We start from the raw sequence: 23,381 nt of genomic DNA on the forward strand, positions 1-23,381 counted from the left end.
CACTCTTTAGCAGTCATTACAGACTGGACAGACTGGTTTCAGCACTTTCCCCTCTCCCTCTGATGCTTTTGTCTTGTTTTCCATTGTCACTCGCTCTTGGCAACGTCTGTCCAGACATCATTCAGATTTGGCTAAAAAAACACAAACCTGTTTGATTGACAGCGACTCATGTATTGAATTTGGCAAAAATCTATTTACATGTCTTCAGCTTTTAGTCACCATTCACCTGGACTACTGGATTTCTGCACGTCCCCAGGACTGTGCTCTGACTGTCTAGCCAAGGCCTTAATTTGACTAGAGAACAGCTAAGAGGTTACCAAATCCACACTGATGTGGGATAATGTGTGAAAAAGATTCCTCTTCTTTCCTCCTCCATTCGTCTCCTATATCCTTCACCTCCACCTTCCTGTCCTGAGCTCAGGGTTGTTGTCGAGATGTGGGGGTATCCCTTTTCTGCCCCGCAGGCGTGCAGTGGGTCAGGGAAGGGATCGGGTAGCCACGTAATTACATCCTATGAAATTTTTCTGAGATCTGAGCGAAGCCTGCGGTCTACTATCAATATCCAGTGGTTCCAAAACCAGGCTAAAAGATCTCTTTCACTTCGAATTTCTGTCACAGTTCCTCTTACATCCCGGTTATTGCACTTTTAGGTGTAATTTCTACCTGATTTAGTCATATTTTACACCATCAAAGCAGGATATACAGTATCACTGTGCCTCCCCAGAGTCATTTAGTGACCACTGGGGCGTCAGGATGGGGGGCGTGAACTCATTTACTGGGCACCACTCAAAGACAAATGCTTTTGGTACTGCTACAATGTAAGCTTGGAGGGACCCTTTGATGGATGGGTAACTGCTCCTGTAGCCGGTGGGTTTGACCTTCACTCTTTTCAAGGTCATTTTCTCTGGAATTGCTGGGTTTTCAAGTAAAAATGACCAACAGATGGATAAATATCCAGACTGTAGCATTTGAAGAGAAGTCAAATTAATGTTTTTACCAGCAAACATTTTGAAAATACCTCACCGTCAAAGTGTGGGTCATTTTTCGCTCTGATGCTTTTGTTTCTGTTTTTAGGGATGACAATTATTCAGTTTTTAGTCCAAAAAATGTTTAGTCGTGTCATTTATGAAAGGAAGCTCCATAGTCTGCAGCCACTGATGTGTACTTCATGAAGAACCTGGCCATGTTTGGTGTCTATACATAAAGACATAAAGATCAGGCTCTACAAAAAGTCTAATTCATAATATTTTAGTTTTAGTCAAAAAGGGAAGGAAGTCTTTTTTAAATGTATTTTAGACGTTTACTTTTCTTTGAAATCTCCTCAAGGCCCCTGATCCCCAGGCCTTAAGGACTGAGCATCAATGAGGTTTTTCTTTTTTTTTTTTCAAAATATACACCCACATTCTTTCACAGTCTTAGTCAGAAGCTCCCATTTTATCAGGTTTAATCAGAATGTGCTGTGTCTCTCTTCAACTCTCTTCACTCCCCTACTCACTCCTTTGTCAGTGACTTTTCTTGAAAGTCTCGAGGTCAGTTTCATCATCAGTCACATTCACTTTTGTTTCAGCCATGATGTGTTTTAACTCCCATAACTCCTCTGTCTTGGAGCTTCAAAAGCTCCCTCTGTTGTAGCAGAGGTCTCGACCTGTATCAGTATGATCTCCGACTCCTTCTCTCCACCTGACACACACACACACACACACACAGACATTTTTTTCTCTCCCGCTCCATCCACTCTTTCTCCACCTCAGTCTGCCTGCTGTCTCCCTCTTTTGCGGTCCTGAGGCGGAGTCTTTGAAATGTAATCACTGACACTTTTATCTGCTAGGTGGGACGAGTGTACCCTCAGGCTGTCTACTTCCCCATCCGTACCCTTTACCTGACGCTGAAGATCGAGCAGAGGGAGCGCTATAAGAGTGGTGAGTAAACAGACGATGTGTGTTTACTATATTTTACCCTATTTTCTGTTATATTTCTCTCTCTCTCTCTCTACTGTGGCCACAGATGCATCTGGACAGCAGCAACCCAGTTCAGTGGGAGCCCAGGCTCACTCTGGGGCCTCTGACCCAGGACCCATACGGGCCACGGCACCGATGTGGCGCTGCAGCAGGATCATGCATATGCAGAGGGAGCTCCACCCCACCCTGCTGTCCTCCCTGGAGGGCATCGTGGACCAGATGGTGTGGTTCAGAGAGAACTGGCATGAAGAGGTGAGAAGAACAAAGTGTGCGTGTGCATGTGCACATGTGGATGTGTGTGTGTGTTTGCTATTAGCAGATCAGATAGTGAGGTAACAGTGCAGCTGGCTGTGGGAGCTGTTATACACCTGTGTGTGTATACTGTTAAATGTGTAGAAGCCACTGTGTCTGCACGTCTTTGTATGTATGTCCCACCACCTGCTCCACCATATGACCATCATTTGGCTGATCATTTCTCTGTGCTGGTCAGACATATGCCAATCCACAGTAGGTGAACGCTTCATTCTGGGATGGACAATTAGATTTGGGGCTAAAAGCATTTTTTGACCACGTGTCAGTGAACAAGTCACAGCTAAAATACACACTAAAATATTGGATATCTGACAATACTTGGTCTGACGTTCCCTGGACAGGATATAGTTTAAGTCTGAGAAATCATGATGTTGCCATAAAAACTTCAGAGCTGGGCATAACCTCAATAACTTTTTTTGGTTTGTTTTTGAAGCAGAGAATCCAGTAGATTTAAGTTTCTTCCAGACACTCGATTCCCCCTTAACTTCATCACATCACGGTACTGTTTTTTTAATCTCTTTCGCTAAAGTGCACGTCAGCTTAAATCACTCGTTCAGCCAAAAATGTATTATTTTTTTTCCTCTAATAAATATTTGCTAGGCTTCAGGAAATAGTTTCTTGCATGCTTGGAAGCCTCCACACATGTTACCTGTGCTCCGGGTGGAGGTGGAGGTGGGGGAGGGAGACAGGCAGCAGGAGATCTGGGTGATGGATGGGTGCAGTGAGCGTGTAGGATGGGACGAGGGATTTAGGGCTGGAAGTTTGTTGATGTCTGTGTGTTGCTGTGATTATCTGTGATGGCTGGTGACATACAGCAGCAGCTGTGGGGCGCCTGCGCTCCGTTCCACAGGGTGAGCAGGGTCACAGTCGCACATCACCTCGGCACTGAAGGCCCGGTGTGTATGAAATCACGCCACTGCTTCAGGAACCGGCGGCGATTGTGTTGGTTTTCACTCTGCTTTATTACGCTCCTTTGTTCAGCCTCACTGTTCAGGAATAGCATTGTTGTTTAGCCTTTATTCCATCAGCAGAGGTGCAGGAGTGTGTGTGAGCGCGCGCGTGTGTGTGCATGCGAGTAAAAGTGCGAGTAAGCAGAGTGAAGCAGGTGGCAGTGCTGTTGTTACATGTAACACTGTTACTGTACAGCCACCATTCAGCCTTAAATGACTCCCAGGGGAAACACTTTAAAACAAGTGAAGGCAGCACAAGACCTGGGTCTGGGTTTCCTTCCTCCATGTCTGCAGTCTTGTGTGTGTGTGTCCTCTTACATTAACTGAACACACTGTTCTACTAACAGGCAACTAAAATAAAATATATTTTAAGATATATAAAATATTCTAAGAAAACATATTTTAAGATATATAAAATATTCTAAAAAAAAAAATTCTAATTTGACCTCAGATTGACCTTTGACCTACAGCCTTTGGTGTTTAAAAAAAACAAACATTATATGATGAGGGAGGTTTGTGTAGGTTTTCTGAAATGTGTCTGACTGTGAGCCTGATACCATGAACACGTACAGACCCTGAGACCATGTTTTATCCTGTGATGAACACAAATGTCTGCTGCTCCCCAGGTCTTGAGGCAGCTCCAACAGGGTCTGGCCAAGTGCTACTCAGTGGCCTTTGAGAAGAGCGGAGCGGTGTCTGACGCCAAGATCACGCCACACACGCTCAACTTTGTCAAGAAGCTGGTCAGCACCTTCGGCGTGGGTCTGGAGAACGTCTCCAACGTTTCCACCATGTTCTCCAGCGCCGCCTCCGAGTCCCTGGCTCGCCGAGCTCAAGCCACGGCGCAGGACCCAGTGTTCCAGAAGATGAAGGGACAGTTCACCACAGGTCAGCTCACTTCTTTTACGCATTTTTTGCACGGCACTCATTTGTGGTCTTCAGTATCAGAAGAGCAGCAGTGGTTGTTCTACTCCAGCATCACAACTGGTTTTAACACCTCTGCCCCTAAATCAATTTAACAGTCAATCAATCTTCTTAGCACACAGGAGCAGTGTTGCTGTTAGCGTAGGTGTCAGCACAGTGATAGACCTGGAGACTGATTGGCTTCAGTAGCAGTGAATCGACCTGGTTACATGTTCAGCTCGTAACGATGCTGTCAGGAGAGACTGCACTGTTATTGAGCTCAGCCAGAGTGAAGCTGCTGCTGTTGTTTGAATGAATGAATGGCGGTCAGTAAAAATGTCTGGTCCTCGGACCAGACATTGAACACACTTAAATTACAGTGCAACTGTGGAACTGTGAACTTTAAGTGAGTTAGTTCCCTTTTCTCATAAGCTCTGGTTTGGTGTGAGAGCCTATAAAACACACTGTGTGTCTCCACTGTAATGCAGCATAATGAAATAACTTCATTTCTTGGCAGCTTTTTCACATCAGAGTGAAATAGATTCCCACGGCAGCCTTTATAGACTCACACTTCACCAGGGGCTGAGTGGGAGCAATTTTCACCACATTGGCGTCACGTTACTTCTGCCACTTTATGCACGACATGTAAATTCAGTTCAACTTCAAGCTGCTGTTATTGTACAGCCGGGCCACCAGGAATTGGGTGTTCTTTGTTGCACGTTGTTCCGCCTGTAGTTCCCTCATTGTCAGAGAAACTGTGTGCACAGGCTGCTGACTGTAGCAGAAGGGAACGCAGCTCACAAAGGTACTGCAGACGCTGTGTAAATTCAATTGTCTGCTTTTTCTTAAGCCACTGGAGAGCAGATGTGAAATGACTTAATTCCTCTTTGTTGCTACTTAATGGTGTGAAGAAATGTACAGTAATGTTACAGTGGGGACATCAGGGACAGGTCTCTGTATGGTAACAGGAATCCACTGTAAAACCTCTTGAAATGGCCAATTATTAATACGGTATTAAAACTAAATCATTTCTTTTTTTACACCCTACAAAGAACAGGTAGCAACAGCAACATGACAAGACGAGACGTGGGAAAAGGTTTTGACTTAGATTTTAAATTTAAAGCAACTTTAACTGTGTGTGTTTGCTGGTGGGATGTTGATGAAACACCCAGACGTGGTTGGCTCATTGACAGAGGTGAGGAGTTTGAATCCAGCAGGACAGGTGCTTTTTTTCTCCAGAGAACATTTTTATCCATCGTTTATCGTTTCTTGGCTTTTCGGTTGCCACGTGCGCTGCTCTTTGCACGTTACATAAGTGAGTTTAAACACAGTTCACTGGAGCGTGCACTAACACGGGGAACGCCTGTCCTAAATAGACCTCTGTACGGACGGAACATACATGTTCACTCAATCACTCCGCTCAGTAAAAAACCCGAGGGCGGCTCAATCCATTTTTTTTTTAATCACCCTTCCTCACAGCCTCTCCTCTTCCCTCTGCTGTCTCCTCTTCTCCTGCTCTCCTCTTTAGAGTCTCCTCTTTTACCCTTCAGTGATCCTGTGAGTGGCCAATAGAGCTAATGTGTTTGGCCCTGGGACAGTGAAGGGCAGAGAGAGTGAGACGGAGTGAATTAACTGCAGCTAGAAGGAGAAAAGAAATGATGAGGAAACAGCCAGCACTAAAACCTGATTTAAGAACAAAGTCTAGACTTAAAACTATATTTATTTTTTAAACACTTAAATTACTATTTTTATGTTAAATGACTATAGATTTAAATTTATAAATATGAATTTCAATTTCAGTTATTAATATACAGACAGAAAGAATTTGATATCTTTCTGTCTGTATTTTTTTAAAGATAAAAAACTTGAAGAAGTATTTTAAATAAAGATAAATAAGAATCAGCATTTAATTGCAACACCCAAGGTTCCCTTGACAGACTCCAGCCCTGTAGGTGGCAGCAAAGCACCTTAAATTAATTTTATTTGCTCCGTAAGACATGTCTCAGGCAGCCGTGTTAGTGATGGAAACATCAAATGCACCGAGTGGATGAACAACACAAACAAGACTGAAGGAGACAAACAGCTCCGTGCTGATGAGTCTCAGCAGATGCTGCAGCACCAGCTGTGTTCAGGCAGCCCTGCGTCACGGGGCTCCCGTCTGGACGAGGGCCCTCCTCACCGACCACAGCTCCCCAGCTGCCCCCAGCTGTGACGTGGCATATCGGGCAGACAGAGAGTGAAAAACCACACAAGTCCTGCGGAGCGGAACAAAGAGGCTTTACGGAGCTGCCGAGCAGCCCAGCACTCACGTCAGTGGCTCAGTCTCTTGCACGGGGTTTGTGGGCCATAAAATATGGGTTTATGTTTGCACATATAACATTTGGCAGCAGGGAGGCATTCATATCCAATTACACTGAATGCTATTTGCATGAGTTACGGTTTGAGCAGCAGGGTCTGCTCCAGTGGCTTTTGTCACAGAATGTTTTTCTGTACAAATGGACACGTTTCAAATTCAGTCCTTAAATGGTTTTTGTCACAGTGAAATGCCATTCACTTGTTACCTATTAGCAGACCAAGGTAGCCTGCAGATGGCAGTTTCAAGGCAAAGTAGATAACATATGTGTTGTGTGGTGAAATCTCTTTATTCAGAATTTTTTTCATTTTTAACCTTTACTAAAAAAGGTTTGTTAGCCTATCGATTAATCACTTCTTTTCTTTTGAGCTGATTATAAGACTTTGTTTGTTGAGCTAATTGTATGCTGTTGGCTGTTTCTTTTTTTTTTGTTATTGGTTGTTGTTGTTTTTTTCTAACTATAACCAATCCCCCCAGCAGTACTTTAGAGAAAGTTACTTGTCCAGAGGCTGATAGCCCACCCCCCTGAGTCAAGACCAGTAATTGGGTGCAGCAGTGTCTGCTGTGGTCTGTCAGGTCAGCCAGGTGGGTCAGAGGTCCAGCTCTGGTTCTCACAAAGGTCAAAGTCACTTGGCTTCTTGTGCACCTCACACCTTCTCTTAGCCTCCCTCTCCCCTGCTGACAGACCTGAGGTCAAAGGGTGAGTTCAGGGCAACTGAAAATAACTCTCACTCTGTGGAAAGCTGAACCTTTGTGTCTCTCTGCAGTTTAGTTTTAGTACCAAAGCCGAGAGAAACATTTTCTATGATTTCCACTTTGTTATTGTTAAGTATTACAATCATCCAAAAAATAAATAACAGTCATTGTCATTTCATCTGTTGTCCACTAGTGTTAGGGACAGTGTGTGGTAAGAGCTGGCCGTGATTACCAGAACAAGTTATTCCTATGGAGTAAAATAACTCTGTGGTTGGTGACCTTGGTGACCTTCTGCAGACCCTAAGTGGTGAAACGTCTAGTGTCAGATGAGGGTGGGGTGATATCACTTTATTGTCCCGTGGTTCCGTGGGACTGCAGTGCACCTCACTTTCCCCCTCCATTTGTTGGCATTAAACACTTTTATGGGGCTGAATTGTTGTCGAGTTGCAATTTCTCAGGACTGTTTCAATTTTAGCCCGGCTATTGAGGCAGGTGAATTGCAGGCGGACGGAGAGTGGAATGAGAGCCACACGGAAAAAGAACATTGGCTGCTTTTTAAAGGGCTTATTTAAAGTATTAGGGGGTTTCACTCGTGGAGAGATGGAGCGGGTCTGAAATGGCACGGCCTGGCTGTTTCATGGATTCATTACGGTACAACCAGGCGCTACAACAGGGGCTACTGAAACAGTAGTGTGTGTGTGTGTCTGTGTCTGTGTGTGTCCTGGTGTCTGTGTGTGTGTCTGTGTGTGTCCTAGGGGCTTTAAACTAAAATGGAAAAATGGCCTCCACTCCTTCCTCCTCAGTTGTTGCCACTGTTCATCACAATATATTCTCTGCATTATGAGTTGTGACTTGACTCAGAAATGTAATACGTTAAACTCTCATCTTTATCACTCTAATTTAATCAGCTTTCTTTCTTGCTCTCTCCCTCTCTCTCCCTATCTTTCTATCTTTGTTCTGAATCTTTTCACCCATCACTTATTTTTAATTATCTATCATAGAAACATGTTTTTAGAGATGGTTGATAAAAAAATTTCCTCTCAAAAATATAGTCATAATAAAATAAAACTTTAAGATATGTTCTTGGCTATTACTGTTTACAACATTCAGACGTCGTTTTGACTTTCATTTTTTCGAGAACTTTGTTCTTTTTTTTTTGTTTGTTTACTCTCCATTTAAACTTGCTGTTACTGGGTTCAGATGTAAACCTTTCTGCCTTTTTTTCCTCCTCTTTCACCCAGACTTCGACTTCAGCGTTCCAGGCTCCATGAAGCTTCATAATCTCATCTCCAAGCTGAAAAAGTGGATTAAGATTCTGGAGGCTAAGACAAAGCAGCTGCCCAAATTTTTCCTCATTGAAGAGAAATGCCGTTTCCTCAGCAACTTCTCGGCACAGACTGCCGAGGTGGAGATCCCCGGGGAGTTCCTCATGCCCAAACCTACGCACTACTACATCAAGATTGCAAGGTACGGAGCTTTTCCAGACGAGGGAACGTGGGGATCGAAAGCCAGAGAAATAAAAACAGCTGTTTAGGCTCCAAGTGCAAGATTATGTTAATAATTCAGGGTCTAAAAAGTTTCAGATACCAACTTGGTCTCTGAGTCTCTCAGTAACTTTACAACCATTATATCTGCCCCAACGCCCTCCACCCTCATTACCTCACTCCTCCAGGTTCATGCCTAGAGTGGAAATCGTCCAGAAACACAACACGGCAGCACGTCGTCTCTACATCCGCGGCCACAACGGTAAGATCTACCCCTACCTGGTGATGAACGACGCCTGTCTGACAGAGTCGCGCCGGGAGGAGAGGGTCCTCCAGCTGCTGCGCCTCCTCAACCCCTGTCTGGAGAAGAGGAAGGAGACCACCAAGAGACACCTCTTCTTCACTGGTAGGGTTTTAAAATAGGACATGAGTGCAGTTGTTCTCAGAGGTGGTGGGATGGAAAAATAATTCAGTTATCATAGGGTTTTATAAAATCTTCTAAATGGTTCTAGCTTTGCCTCCTAAAATATAAAGCTTTAAGTTCTGACGGTCTGAAAACATGTTGCTTTAGAATGGCAGCAGGAGAAACGTTTTCACTCCACTCCATTTTTTTCTTGTTTCCCCAGTGTTTGTTTTTTTTGCCCAGTAACCAGTTTAAAAGATTTTCCATCTTTATTTATTCTTCCCCGCTCTGTCTGCTCCACTCAGTCACCACAGACAATTTCAATTCACTTTTCAAGCACTATTTCCTCTCTATAGTCACCCTCCCCCCCAGTGGCTCTCCTCCACCCAGATGTTTGCCTGCGCTCCATTTATGCACTTGATTGGTTTGTTTAAAGGGAAATATGGACGGGGACTTCGCGGGCCCTTTCCGCCCATTCCCTGCTGGATCAGCACTGCTGTTGATTTGTTGTGTATGTTAATGTTTAGACCTGTTCTGACAGGACAAACCTCACGCAGCCCGTTTACCTCCTTTAACCCCGGGTTAGTGTGGAGCGACAGCTCTGACTCTCCACTGTTCCCAACTCTGAGGTATTTCAGTTGTTGGTTTACACTGCAGTTAAACTATTTCTGCAGCCACTGGAGCCAAATGTTTACTGTTTATTGCGGCTGACTTTGTCTCAGCCTCTTCCTCTTCCTGTCACCACCTCATCGCTTGGCTGTTTCCTGCCGCTGCTTTTTTCCCTTTAACCAGGGCTCTCCTCACCTGTTTCTCCTTCTTCTTCTTCTCCCTTCGTCCAGTGCCCAGAGTGGTTGCTGTGTCTCCTCAGATGCGTCTGGTGGAGGACAACCCTTCGTCTCTGTCGCTGGTGGAAATCTACAAACAGCGCTGTGCCAAGAAGGGCATCGAACACGACAACCCCATCTCCAGATATTACGACCGTCTGGCCACTGTACAGGCCCGAGGCACACAGGCCAGTCACCAGGTACAGACCCCAAGTCCATGAACACTAGGGAAGTACACTGTGTGTACTAGGGATACATGGACAACAATACAATATATTGCAATATACTGTGATACGATAGGCACAACGAACAGCATGAATATTCTTTATATTTTTATAAATTGTTAATTTAAAAAATCGATACAGCTCCTGAAACTAAATTTCAGTGTATAAATATTTTCTCTAACCCCTAATGAACACACACTCGTTCACATCAGTGACATCACACTTGCATCAACCAGTTCCTTCTTAAAGTAGTGGTTTTTGGAAAACAAGAAAGTTCAGCGATGGCAGACGCTGAATCATTTTTTTTATCGACTATCATCAGCTACATTTTTAGGTCTTGGCATAGCAAGAGAAGCGAGAAGTTGACTGACTACTGTAGGAGATTGAACTAAGTGTCTGATTTCTCCAGGTGCTGCGTGACATCCTGAAGGAGGTGCAGGGGAACATGGTCCCACGCAGCATGCTGAAGGAGTGGGCGCTGCACACTTTCCCCAACGCCACCGACTACTGGACCTTCAGAAAGATGTTCACCATCCAACTCGCGCTCATCGGTCTGGCTGAGTTCATGCTGCATCTCAACAGGCTCAACCCAGAAATGCTGCAGATTGCACAGGTAAATGAGAGAGAGAATAAACAGAACAGTCAGAAACACGTGTCAGAGATGCCTCGTCAAGGGCGGGTGAGATCAGTGTGATGGGGCTATTTCAGGAGATATACCCTGCTGTAGATGCATTAAGAGATCACTATTACCCAAGTGGGTGTGTGTGTGTGTGTGTGAATTACCATCCTCCCCGGTGACTTTCAGACTGAGCCTATCAGTCAGCCGCCGGCTGTCAGAGCCAAGGATGTTTTGACAGCACGTTATATTCTCTTCCTCTGCTGCGCAGCTATCAAAGACGTTTCAATTTGAAGAGACCACGTCGACGCGTGTGCATCTGAGAGCACAGCGCTCTCTCTCATCTCTGCCTCTCAATCCTCACACATCCGTCCGCAGCTTCCTGTCCGTGGACAGCTCTCTTAAAGTCATTATTAAAGATGATTGTGTCAGTCGGCAAACCCGTCCTCTCTGATCCTAATCTGCCTCTGCTGACAGGCCTTCCTCTGGGCAGCGAAAAGCAAGCATTAAGCCCCCGCTCTCGGGCCTGTTCCACTCCGCAGATCCCCTTAGACACCGGGAGATTATGGTGTGGAGACTGGTGCTCACGCACACGCATGCACATGCACACATACACATACACACAGTAAATAGGGAGGATGTCTCACCCTGACAAACACAGACCTTACGGTTTATTTCTGTAAGCTTTGGAAATCCTTGAAAATTCTTGAGATTTTTGAGCCAAAGCTATTTTGACACCGATGTTTTTGAGCCAAAGCTATTTTGACACCGATCGACACCGAATGTAATAAAAAAGAAAACCGCACACATCCTGCATTCACCACGACTTAATAATACAAAATATTAGCTAAAGTTTAGCTTGAAAATGAATAGATAATATAATGTTTCTTTATATTTTTAAGTAACTAGTGTGAAGAAATGGACACTCGTTATGGTCAACCTCCACACCTCCTCTAGGGTCGACACACTTCCTGAACGCTAATAAGTCTTTAGCGTTAATTCACTTGAATTTCTTTTCCCAGGACATTTCAGATCCTTCAGAAACAGTCGGCACAGTCGCCTCGTAAATGAAGTCGTCATCAGCGGCTGCTGTGCTCTCTTTACATTCTGAACGTTTGCAGCCGTACCACAAGGAAGGGGGGAAGGAATGAAGGAAGGAAGGGGGGGGGGGGGGGGGGGGTGGAGGCGGGAAAATGATAGAAAAGAAAGAAAGAAAGGGAGAAAGAGATGAAGAAGAGAGGGAGGGAGGGGAGGGAGGGAGAGGGCTGGAAGACAGGGCTGGAATGAAATGCACAGCCATAAAGCTGTCTGAGCCACTCACCTTTTCATATGAGAGAGCTTATCTTCACTGGGATGGCTGCTGCCTGTGTCCTCCTCCACCTCCTCCTCCACCTCCTCCTTTTGCTCCTCTCAGGCACATAAGTGCTGAAAGCTGAAAACTGCCCAGTGTGTGTATGTGTGTATTAAAGTCAGCAAAGAAGGGAGTGGGAGTGGATGAGGATTATAGATGTTCAGCTGCTGATAGTTTGACGTGTGTGTGTGTGTGTGTGTCTGCAGCTCAGCAGATCAATAACAGCAGACGTCTCAGATGAGACGCAGCTGGATTTGTAACTGGGCATCACTGAGAAGCAGAGGAATATTTACTGCTGTTTTTTCTTTTCTGGATCCCTGTCTGATGTGGCTCTTCTCTCTCTGAGTCTTCATCACACCAGCTCACAGTCACTGGCCCTTAAAGGACCAGTGCACAAGTTTGGTTTTTGTATCTAACTCTGTGTAATTGTGTATTAAATACCGGCACCGGTTGATGTTTGTGCCAGGACCAACCTCGGACTTTGAGCTTCAATCAGAAAACCCTTAATGCATTAAAACTGTAATGTCAGGTCGACACATTCTCCAGATGACATTGTTTGTTCCCAAAACTGAAATAATTTTGTAGCAAAGTTTTTATATTATCTGAAAGAACTTTTAAAGGAAGTAGATTTCAAGTTGTGACCTGGTGTCAAAGGTCATTCTCCTGAACTCTCTGATGGGAACACAGCTGAAGAAGAGTTCAGACTGAACTCCTCATCTTCTGCAGTCTGCTCAAATTCCTTTTTTCTTTTTACAGGACACTGGGAAACTGAATGTCTCCTACTTCCGCTTCGATATCAACGACGCCACAGGCGACCTGGACGCTAATCGGCCCGTTCCCTTCCGTCTGACTCCGAACATCTCTGAGTTCCTGACCACTATCGGTGTCTCCGGGCCACTCACCGCCTCCATGATCGCCGTGGCTCGATGCTTCGCACAACCCAACTTCAAGGTGAGACTTGGACACAAACCCGGTCCAGAAGAGTTGTCAGCCAATTAAATCTTGACTTGAAGGAGATTTGAAGTCACTGACAAGGAATATGCAGCTGTTGAAAGCCACATATGGACCGGGTCTGTGGTGATCCCTGTTTATACACAGATTTTTGCCACAGAGTCAAACTCGGGTTAGAAAGACAGAGGCAGATTTTAAGTTTAGCTCCAACCAGACACATAAAAATAAAATCCACTCTGACTCCCTGTCATAGAAACTGATTTAACTTCTTCTCTCTGTGTTGTTTTGCTCTTAAACTTGTTGAACCTGAGTTAAAGCTGAGGCTGAAACCAAAGAAAAACAGCAGCTGTGTGTGTGCGTGCGTGCGTGTATGCGCCTCTGCTGAGACGTCCGAGGAAACGGACGGTTTCTAAGGAACACAGCAAAACACACACACACAACAATCACACAGTAATCACACAGTCAAATATAGTAAAGATTTAACCACACAAACGACTCAGTGCTGAAACCATAGGACTCTGTTGTTGTTGTTGTTGTTGTTGTTGTTGTTCTGGTGTGTGTGTGTTTGTGGGTTCATCGTCTAATTGCTGAACTCCAGATCTTTGTCATTACAAACATCTGTGTCCCCCAGGTGGATGGAATCCTGAAGGCTGTCCTCCGAGATGAGATCATAGCCTGGCACAAGAAGACCCAGGAGGACACGTCCATGCCGCTGTCCCCTGCTGGTCAGCCTGAGAACATGGACTCCCAGCAGCTGGTCTCCCTGGTCCAGAAGGCTGTCACGGCCATCATGACCCGCCTCCACAACCTGGCCCAGTTTGAAGGAGGAGAAAGTAAAGTCAACACGCTGGTGGCTGCAGCCAACAGTCTGGACAACCTGTGCCGTATGGACCCTGCCTGGCACCCATGGCTCTGAGGCTCCAGAAGAAGACGGCGGGAGACTGGGAAATGGTTTGGGTGTTTTTTACTGGACATTTTTGGACTCATGTTGAAACTTTTTCTTCCATGTTTGTCTGGAAACCATCTCTGCCTTGTTTTCATTTTTTGAGAGGACAGTGTCTCTGTAGTGCCCGTTATTAAAATGACAATAGGAAGGAATCCAGGCACCGTGAGTCACAGTCCCGTTTTTACAAAAGTCTTGTTGTCCTTTCTTGAACACCACCTAGTGACATTTCACGTGAAACCAGACTTCTTAAAACAAAGTTTATTTTTTTTATTTAAATGCTGATACGTTTTGTTTTCTCTGTCCTTTCAGAATATTGTTTGCCTGAGATGTGCTTTAATTATTTTTTACCCCCGATTATATTTTTGTTCTTCACGATGAGCTGTTACTACGGTCATGTGAACAACATTCCCAGTGAACATGTCTGTTTCCAACAGGAGTGAATGATCTGCTCTGTAAATAAGCATTTTGTTTGAATAAAATGCTCTTTTTTATAAAACACACATTTCTTTTTCGTCTCCTCTCCTCTTTATGATGTCATTTATCCTTTTGAACACACACATATACCCACAATGGGGGCTGTAAACAAATTTATCTAAAGAATGAGTTTCCAGTTTCCACTGTGCTGATAATTAGCATGTAGAAAAACACTAGGCTTGTTCTCTGGCTATTTTTAAAGTATTAAATTGTTATGTTATTGTTATATTGCCAGATGTATGACAATTATTGTATTTGTACAATAATATGTCCTATCTGTATCATCAAGAAACCCAAAAAAGGCTACATATATTCCGTGAATGTATAGTTGTAATTAGCATTACCAGATGTTTGTTATGCATGTTACTGTATTGGTATAGTAAAAGTTATGGAATTACAGGAGGTTATTATTACATTATTTCTCCTGTCTCCCTCCTCCTGGTCCTCGGTGACCAGATGTGGACGAAGGAACTTTTCACAGCAACAGTTCCAGATCCTTTATCTTCTGGAGCTTCAATAACCTTGTGGTCTATCTCCACCCGCTGGTTACAGCGTCTCCCGTGGAGGTGGGTCATGTGACTGCCGATGCTCAGGACTATGCCTCTACTCCCCCGGAGCTTGATTAATGCCCGCCAGCCCACCTCCAAGTGGGCCGGCCCAGCTTGACTTATAAGCCCTGTCAGAGGCTGGGCCTGGGCCCATAAACAAAGGTTATATCTCTGTTGGCCTGAGTGAAGCCCAGCGTCCACACAGTGTCTGCCCCTCTGTGCTGTTGACACAGCATCACTGCTGTTACTCTGAGCTGCAGCAGGAGGAAAAAAGACATTTCTAATTCTAATTCAACCCGTTTTTTTTCTTTCTGGGGAACGTCTCCAGCTGTGATCTCTGAGAATGATCAAGTTTACATATTGTTTTATATATTGTTTTACTTCTTCAGTGATGCTTCCATGAAACACTATTTAGGAAACATTTTACTGCATGTTTACAGTTTTATTCATAGGTCTGCTTTAAAAGGCACATACGAGGTGAGAACATTTGACTGACAGGGTACTACGTTTCTGAAAAACTCACTCTGTGAGAGAAGAAAAGTGGCACGTCTTTTATAAACGGTCTATGATCTAAAGACAGGAAAGTGAAAGCCACTTGACAAACTCTCTAATCCACTTCTTTTCCCTCATCTCCATTCATCATTCAGGATCAGGAGACAACGGCACGTCGTCTTCTTCTTCACGGCCTGAATCCAATTACACATCAGAGCGAAGGAGGCCGAGCGTCGCAGCAGGAGGAGAGGACTCTTTGTGTCTTCATGTAAACAAGTGGCATTAATCAAATAATGACTGTGTGTGTGTGTGTGTGTGTGTGCTCTGCTCCTCATTGAAGCAGCTCCATTAGGAGATTTAATGGCGTCTCCACTCAGAGGAGCTGAGCTCATTAGTTCTCCATCTGAATTCTGCTGTTATAATTTTAATTGCACACACAGAGAAAAGTTCAGGAATAGAAGAAAAGTCACTCTTTTTTTTCTTACGTTGTCATTGGTGACAAAGGAGATGAAGGAGCACATCCACGACCACACGCTCACTGATTCACATTTGGACTGATGTGTGAACAAATTCACCTTGAAATCTGATTCAGGAGCAGACAGTCAGTAAAAAAACTGTCTGGTCTTGTATGTGTGTATACATACAATCGTATCTCGATTGCATTTTCCCCATTAAAAATAACTAAAAACGAATGAATTCGTTCCAGCCTCCCAGAAATATATACTGTATATACTGTAATATACTGTTAATTAATTAAATTAAAATCCCCCTATCTAAACAACAAAAACATAGATATAAACAAATATTTTGATAATATAAAATAATAATAATTCAGAAAACATTTATTATTGTTATAAAAATGGGTCAAATAACCTAGGGAAGGACAGTGAGCGAGACATAGATGATTGGAAAAATGGAGCTCGGCTTCAGTATATATACTGTATATATACATACATATATATATATAAAGAGAGAGAGAGAGCACAGTAGTTAATAGGTAAATATTCTCAAAACTAGAGTACTGAGATATTGAAGTATCACTTGAATGCAGTACATACTGTGGTTCCCAGCACATCACATTCAAACTGTGACTATTGTACAGTTGAATTTAAACTGATCCATCAGGGAACATCATGACTGTCCTGAAAGTCTGAATGTTTGCCCAGCACAAATACGTACAGCGTTTTCAGTTTGTGGTAAATAGAATATTTACAGACAGGAAACTAAAAATCTGTTTCTGTCTGAAGAAAACTCTGCCTGGGTCTTCCTCACCCTGCTGCTCATCACTCCGCTGCACTCCAGGAGTCATTTGGTGATGAAGTGTTGTAATGTACTTTTGGCCAAACCAATTTCCTCCTCCAAATGTGCCTTATCTGCTCCTCCCCAACGCTGATATTCACCACTCACCCACCCGTCCTCCCTCCCTCCTCCTCCACCTGCTGCTGCCACCAGGCCTGAAGTTACATTTTAATATGTGTGGCCTCAGACGGCGGGTGTGTGTGTGTGTGTGTGTAGAGGAGGATATTTTCAAATAAGCAGCTGCTTTTATTGAAAACACAGTCTGACTCCTCCCCCCTGCTGCTCCCATCTCCTCAGACGCCTCCTGCTCTGACCTGGAGTCATGGCTCAGAGCGGGTTTCTCCTCAGATGTGTGAGAGTTGGAGTCGGGAGGCCGGGCGGTGGTGCAGACGCTGGCAGCAGGGCATGATGGGATTGTGCCCGTGTGATGGCCACTGGCTGACAGGACACACACTTGGTTCAGATGATGATGAGTGTGTTGGAGCCAGAATCTGCCCCTCAACCAGAGAGAGAAAGTTCTGTGTGCCACGGTGGCCCACAGCTGCCTGGCCCTGGTCCACACGTTGGTCCAGCAGCTTTGTGTCCCAGTCAAACGTGTGCAATGAAAATGAAAACTTCTGACAGGTAATTAGGGTTTTGCCTGAGAATAAATCTGACTAACATTCTGGTCCAGCTGCAGCAGGGTGTCAGTGGTGACATTTAAGAGCCAGAGCGACTGTGGGTCGGATCCTGATGAAATGAAATGTGGTTCAGAAACTTCTATTTCTCCAGAGGAGAGAAGTTCAAACCCCCTTCCTCCTTTCTTCAATATAAATATATGTAACATACATATATGTATATATGAACATCTATCTATATAACCATATATATGAATGTGTGTGTATACTGTATATATGGACTATATGGGGCACATTTAGGAACAGTCATTCACACCTATTGTTTTCTCATTAATGACCAGTTAACCCACACTCAACCCTGGCAAGAACATGCTACCCAATAACAAGGACTTGAACCAGTGACCTCCTTGCTCTAAGGCAAAATTCCTAACTTCTCCTCCACCATGTAGTCTGTGGACCTTTTTTATTGGCTGAACTCTGTCTTATTTCTGTATCATTGTTGTAATATTCACTCCTCCTTCACACAGACCGTGGCTCAGACCGTGGCTCATGTTCCCTGTGTGAATAACAGATGAGCAGCTGCTCCTGCTGCCAGTGTGAACTGTGTTTGTCACAGAGGCAGAGAACGGCGCCACCAGTCCAGCGTGTCAGGAACAGCAGCTATTCTGGGAGAAGACACTCTTTGAGATGAGTTTAGTTTGGAGGCTACACTTGGTGGAGACGGAGCAGAGACTGTGAAGGATCTTCTCCTCCACCTCCTCCACCTTCATCACATCATCACACCTACATCACAGCAGAGGTCAGTTATTGATTCTCCTCTCTGGTTCACCTGCTCCGCCTCAGCACGGAGCTTGTCAACCTCCTGTAGTAAACAAGTGTGCTCCTCCTCCTCCTCCTCCTCCTCCTCCTCCATCCATCAGAGCATCCTCACTCCTCAGTCCTCTCCCCTTCTCCTCTGCGGCCCATCGTGTGATTTAATTTGTTTGGTAATATCAGGATTGGCATGTTCAGCCCAGCTTCCCTCCAAAGTGAAATTGGACAAGGGCATTGGAGCCTCACCGTGTTACAGCGCCTCACCTTGACAGCTGCTTGAGTGGGCAGCCGATTGCTGTGCAGGAGGAAGGGGAGGAGGAGTAGGAGAAGGGATGAAGGATGTACCTGGGGGGAAAGGCAGACACCAATTCACTTCTCTCTTTTCCCACAGGGAGATTTCTCTGTCAGCGACCAGGGAGGAAGCTGTTCACAGAGGAGACACAGGAGCAGGTGGTGCTGAGGTGGAGCTGCAGCACAACAATGACCAGGAGGATGAAGGTGATGATGATGATGATGATGACTGGTGGTACCTGCTGCTGTTACTGTATCAACATCAATCATAAGCAGAAGATGTTCATCAACTATTTTCTAATCAAAGTTGAAAACTAAGAACCTGTGGAGGATCATTGCTGTGTAGCAGAGACAGTAGAAGACACTGTAAAACAGGGGTGTCCACACTTTTTTGGCTTGGAGCTGCTTTTCAAATGACCAGGGTAAAGTGATCTACCTATATTGAAAACTATATATGTATAAGTATATATTTACTACGTTGATTAAATGGCTGTAGTTGCATGGCACAATACCGTCTGACTCAATACTTCTATGGTCCTTACTTTAGCCCTAGTGATTGGCATTAAAGTAGAAATAAATCTATCATTTTTAATTTTGTTTTGTGAGACAGCGGTCCCATCAGTCCAGTCTGCCACAGCCTCTGCTGTTCTCCATAAGTCACGTTGTCCTGATGGACAGTGATGAAGAGCCTGGAACTCTGCCAGACGCTGAGGCTTCCGCTGACTCTGCTGCTTCCACAGCGCCAGGATCAGCCGAGGAGAAAGAATTTAAAGTAATTGGCTTCAACAAAATCCTGCTGCGATTGATCATTAAACACACACACACACACACACGGTCTCACCTGTCACGTCAAACAGAGTGTGTGGAGAGTGGGAGCGAGCAGAACGGATCAGGACCAGAGGCCAGATTCATTTCCACCTCCACTGGGCTGAGACCACCTATTTAGCCCATCTGTGAGAGGCCAGGCCACAGGGACGATAACAGATCACAGTCCATCAGCCGTCAGAGCCCAGATCTGCAGGATGCTGAACTTCTACCAAACCTTCAGTTTCAGACACTGGCTGGAAGAAAAGAATGCCCAGAATGATGGACCTGATGTGGTCTACATCTGGTACACATGACGTATGTGTTATATTTAAAATATGGGGCCTGGCTTCTTTTTCTATACAGAATCAAACCCTGAACTTTCTGGTGGAAATACATTCCATTAACCACTGGTCCACAGCTGTCTGCTGCAGACATGCTACACAACCATCCACCATCAGAGGTGTTGAGGGTCAATCAAAATGATGAGCAGCAGGTGAGTGGATAGACAGGTGCCAGAGGGTGTGTCTTAGCCACGCCCACTTTGAACCCTACAGCCAATAGAAAGAGATGAAGACTGATAACAAAAGAAAAGAAGGAATGCAGAGGGAACAAAGTGGAATGTTGTCATCGTGAGGTGTTTGTTCCTGAGATGAGGTAAGAACCCAATGTCCTTAGAATGTTTCTAGAACATTCCATTCTCTCCATCTTTATATTGAACGTCTCACCTGTCTCTGCTTGTCAACAACTCCTGGTTGTTGTTGTTCCTGCTGTGTTGTGCTAATGTCACTGCTGCCTTGGTTTGGCTGTGTTTTTAGCTAGTGTGTGGCTCTGAGTGACTGTTTACTTATTGTTGCTGTGCTTTTGGTGAATGTGAAATCATTTAGGGCTATTGTTCAACAGTTTTTTGCTCGCTCTTGATTAGGTTTGGAACATTAGGCCACTTAAATCAGACTTAGCTGCTGCTGTGTAGCTCTGTCTTAGGCTAACTTAACTCTGACCTTTAAGCCCCAGTGAAGCGCCACCTCCAGGGCAATTTGAACAAATTATAAAAATTTTCCTCATCACTAAGTTTTTAATTGCATTGGCTGGAGAACTATTCTTGCTATTTGTGCTCCAACAGTGGTTGAAGCTGTCATTTTAACTGCCATTTCCTTTGCTAACCGTTGGCTACTCTTCTTCGTCGTCTTGGGCTCATTTTGTCTGGTCTTCTTCTGTTCAATGGATTTCACAGGGATCAGTGCGTTGCCTAATTCTGGCTTTCAAATTCTCAACCATTTCCAAACTCAGCTCTACTTGGACCAGGCTGGAGGTTTTGAGTTGTGTTTAAGTCAGGAATGTTCCATCAGACCGACGGTGTTCCTGCGAGTTTGCCTGTTTGTAGTTTGATTTTTACCAATCACTCACTCGAGCTCATTCACATAGTACAGGCACATAACCTCATGATGCCTCCAGGGCTGTGTTGTTCACACACACGCACACACACACACACACACACACAGGTTGTTTAGTGAGTGAAAGAATGGAGGAGGAGCTCCATCTCTCCCTGTCTCCCCACCTCATTACCCACACCTGCTCAGGACTGCAGGGAATCCTAATTTAAGTCACTCGTTAGCAACGTCCTAATGTGTCCTGACAGCAACAAGAGCCGGGGATGGAGGGAAGGTGAAAGGGGGGAGGAGGAGGAGGAAGGAGAGGCGGAGATTGTCCTGACAGAGACAGGAATAAGACAAGAGGAACTGTGTGTGTGTGTGTGTGTGCAGCAGTCTTCCTATTTCTTGCTTTAATTTCCATAAAATGAGCATCAGCCTCAATCACCCTAACCCTCAGCTGGTGGTCTTGTCTGCATAAACCATTAGACTGCGTCTCTAATGCACACAAACTAATGAAGACAATATGGGATTTTTCTACATCTGTCCTCAGCAGCACAACAGGAAATAAAAAATAAAAAAACACTGTTTACCAAATAACTCCTCCTGCCTCTCCACTGCTACCGCCTCCTGTTGATTGTGTGTTTTTGCAGCCGTGCAGCGCTGGAGTAAATATGACTAGTGGTTCTGGAGGTTTACACCATTTTTTAAATGGGTTCTGATCAAGGTCACTAAAGATTTTCCGGCCCAGAAGCGAATCCCTGTGTCTGTGAGTGTGATGTGAGAGGGTACGTTCTCCATTAGCTCACAAACGTATGTTCACTTGTTTCCCTGAAATCCCATTTGACTGAAACGTCTTACAGGATTTCCATATGAGGCCAATCATATTCCCACATTAAGGAAGTGGAAGTGGAGGAACGTGAGACAATGATGTGATTCTAACGAGGAGGGAAAACGGGCTTTTTAGGTCTTCTCCAAGTAGGACAGAGAGAAATCCAGTGGTGACAAATGTCTCTCACTCTTTGTCTTTGAGAGAATTAAAAACTTTTGTAAGAAGCTGAAAATCCTCACTGTCTTGAACAGAAGATTGAATTATAAAAGAAATCTTCCAGTTACAGACAGAAACTTAGCTAGCATCATGCACCACTGTTTCTCCTAAATGTTGGCTATTTGTGTGCTTAATCTGAACCTCATGATATTGACATTTTTGCCAGATTAAAAGAACTGATTGGGCTAAAGTTATCGGTTATATTTTCCTCAAACTATTGACTGTTTTTTCCTCATGTTTTACATCAAGACTTGTTAACAGTTCCAGTGGACTCACCACCCACAGGAAGGTTCAGGATGGTTGGTACGGTGCACTGTGATTTGGGTGGCGGTCGTAGAGACTGCTGCCCTCGCTTGGTTGTGATCTTAGGTCATTCAATGTTGTTTCCTTCCTTATTTCATTAAGTAAACGCTTGTCATGTGATTTTTTTTTCTCATTAGCTCTTTTGGCTATAACAAGGTTAGCTTTTAGCCTCCTTGGGAGATCTCTAGAGTTATATTTGACTCCTATAGACTAAAGCTTGTTATTGGTGAAGGTCTAGCTGCTGCTAACTGTGCCTTATCTTTAGCTTCTTGATGTCACCTTTTTGGAAGCCTTGGCTGAAAACCTCATTTTGTTTCTACTGGTTAAAGGCAGGTTCCAACATTGACTCCAAACACACTGCTGTTTATAACAATATTGATGATGATGATGATATCATTTGCTGTACGATTTCATTAGTTAATGAAAGTTGTCAGGAGATGGGTTTAGATGTAGGAGCTGCGAGAGAGGAGGAGGAGGAGGAGCTGAAGGATCAACAGGTTCATCACTGTAAATTATGAGGAAACTGTTCCAAGGCACTCATTAGTTCTGAGCTGCTGTATAATTTGGTCTCTGCGTTCTGTCAGAGCGGAGCAGACAGAGGATAAAGAAGAAGACGACCAGCTGGTGACGGAGCAGCTTCAGGCTGGTGTTAGTCGGAGAACAGAGACCTTCTGCCAGATGAAGAACACACACACACACACACACACACGTGTGAGGAGGAATCATTGGGGGAAAACTCCATTAATTGACAATTTCTCACTTTGATGGTACTGTATATTTTCTCCCATTAGGAAGAAAATGCTGCTCCAGCATCACCTCCTGTGTTTTCCTTCTCCTCTGCGTCACATTCAGCTGCAAATGTAATTTAAGGACATTTTGAATGATAAGAAATGGACTGTATGAACTGCTGATTTTGACTCTTTTGTCGACTGTTGTTTTTACTACATTTCTACATGTCATTTTGCCAAACCCTTTTAACAGTAGTTAGTTCCACTTTTAACAACTGTTATGTTTTGTTCACACTTTGGGCTATTGTTGTTGACTTTTAGCTAACCTTTAGGTCATGCATGACTTCTGGCTTTAGTTTTAGTTGTGACTTTAGGTTGAGTTGTATTTCAGCAATTGATACTAGAATGTATTCTGGGACTAAAACTCCAATTTAAACAAACTCAGAGAAGAAGCGTAAACCTTGACAAAAAAGTTAAAAGAAATAAAGATTTATAAAATAGACAAAAGTAAAATTTTATAAATGCCTCCTGAAAAACACATTTACCAAAAGAACTGAAAATAATGATTCCAGAGCTATAGCACTAATTTGTAATGTGATTTAAAAAAAAAACCTGGGAGTTTA

General features: G+C 44.2%; 1 protein-coding gene and 1 long non-coding RNA gene across 3 annotated transcripts in view; both read left to right on the forward strand.

Annotated features, from left to right (window-relative positions):
- trrap (transformation/transcription domain-associated protein) overlaps window positions 1-14,473 on the forward strand; it is a 67,253-nt gene extending 52,780 nt beyond the window's left edge. The window contains exons 65-73 of the mRNA XM_025057324.1: window positions 1,829-1,919; window positions 2,005-2,210; window positions 3,847-4,108; window positions 8,414-8,639; window positions 8,845-9,062; window positions 9,899-10,083; window positions 10,517-10,720; window positions 12,831-13,025; window positions 13,657-14,473. Of these exons, the coding sequence (XP_024913092.1) occupies window positions 1,829-1,919; window positions 2,005-2,210; window positions 3,847-4,108; window positions 8,414-8,639; window positions 8,845-9,062; window positions 9,899-10,083; window positions 10,517-10,720; window positions 12,831-13,025; window positions 13,657-13,941 (1,872 nt within the window). The 3' untranslated portion in view covers window positions 13,942-14,473. The remainder of the gene's footprint in view (window positions 1-1,828; window positions 1,920-2,004; window positions 2,211-3,846; window positions 4,109-8,413; window positions 8,640-8,844; window positions 9,063-9,898; window positions 10,084-10,516; window positions 10,721-12,830; window positions 13,026-13,656) is intronic.
- A 4,858-nt stretch (window positions 14,474-19,331) lies between these two features.
- The window catches only part of LOC112487378 (uncharacterized), a 30,139-nt gene continuing 26,089 nt past the window's right edge, over window positions 19,332-23,381 (forward strand). For both annotated transcript variants that reach the window (XR_003050429.1, XR_003050427.1), the window contains exon 1: window positions 19,332-19,966. This is a non-coding gene — a long non-coding RNA (uncharacterized LOC112487378). The remainder of the gene's footprint in view (window positions 19,967-23,381) is intronic.

Source organism: Cynoglossus semilaevis, chromosome 8, assembly GCF_000523025.1.
Source record: "Cynoglossus semilaevis isolate Cse_v1.0 chromosome 8, Cse_v1.0, whole genome shotgun sequence".
In the NCBI taxonomy this organism is placed as follows: domain Eukaryota; kingdom Metazoa; phylum Chordata; class Actinopteri; order Pleuronectiformes; family Cynoglossidae; genus Cynoglossus; species Cynoglossus semilaevis.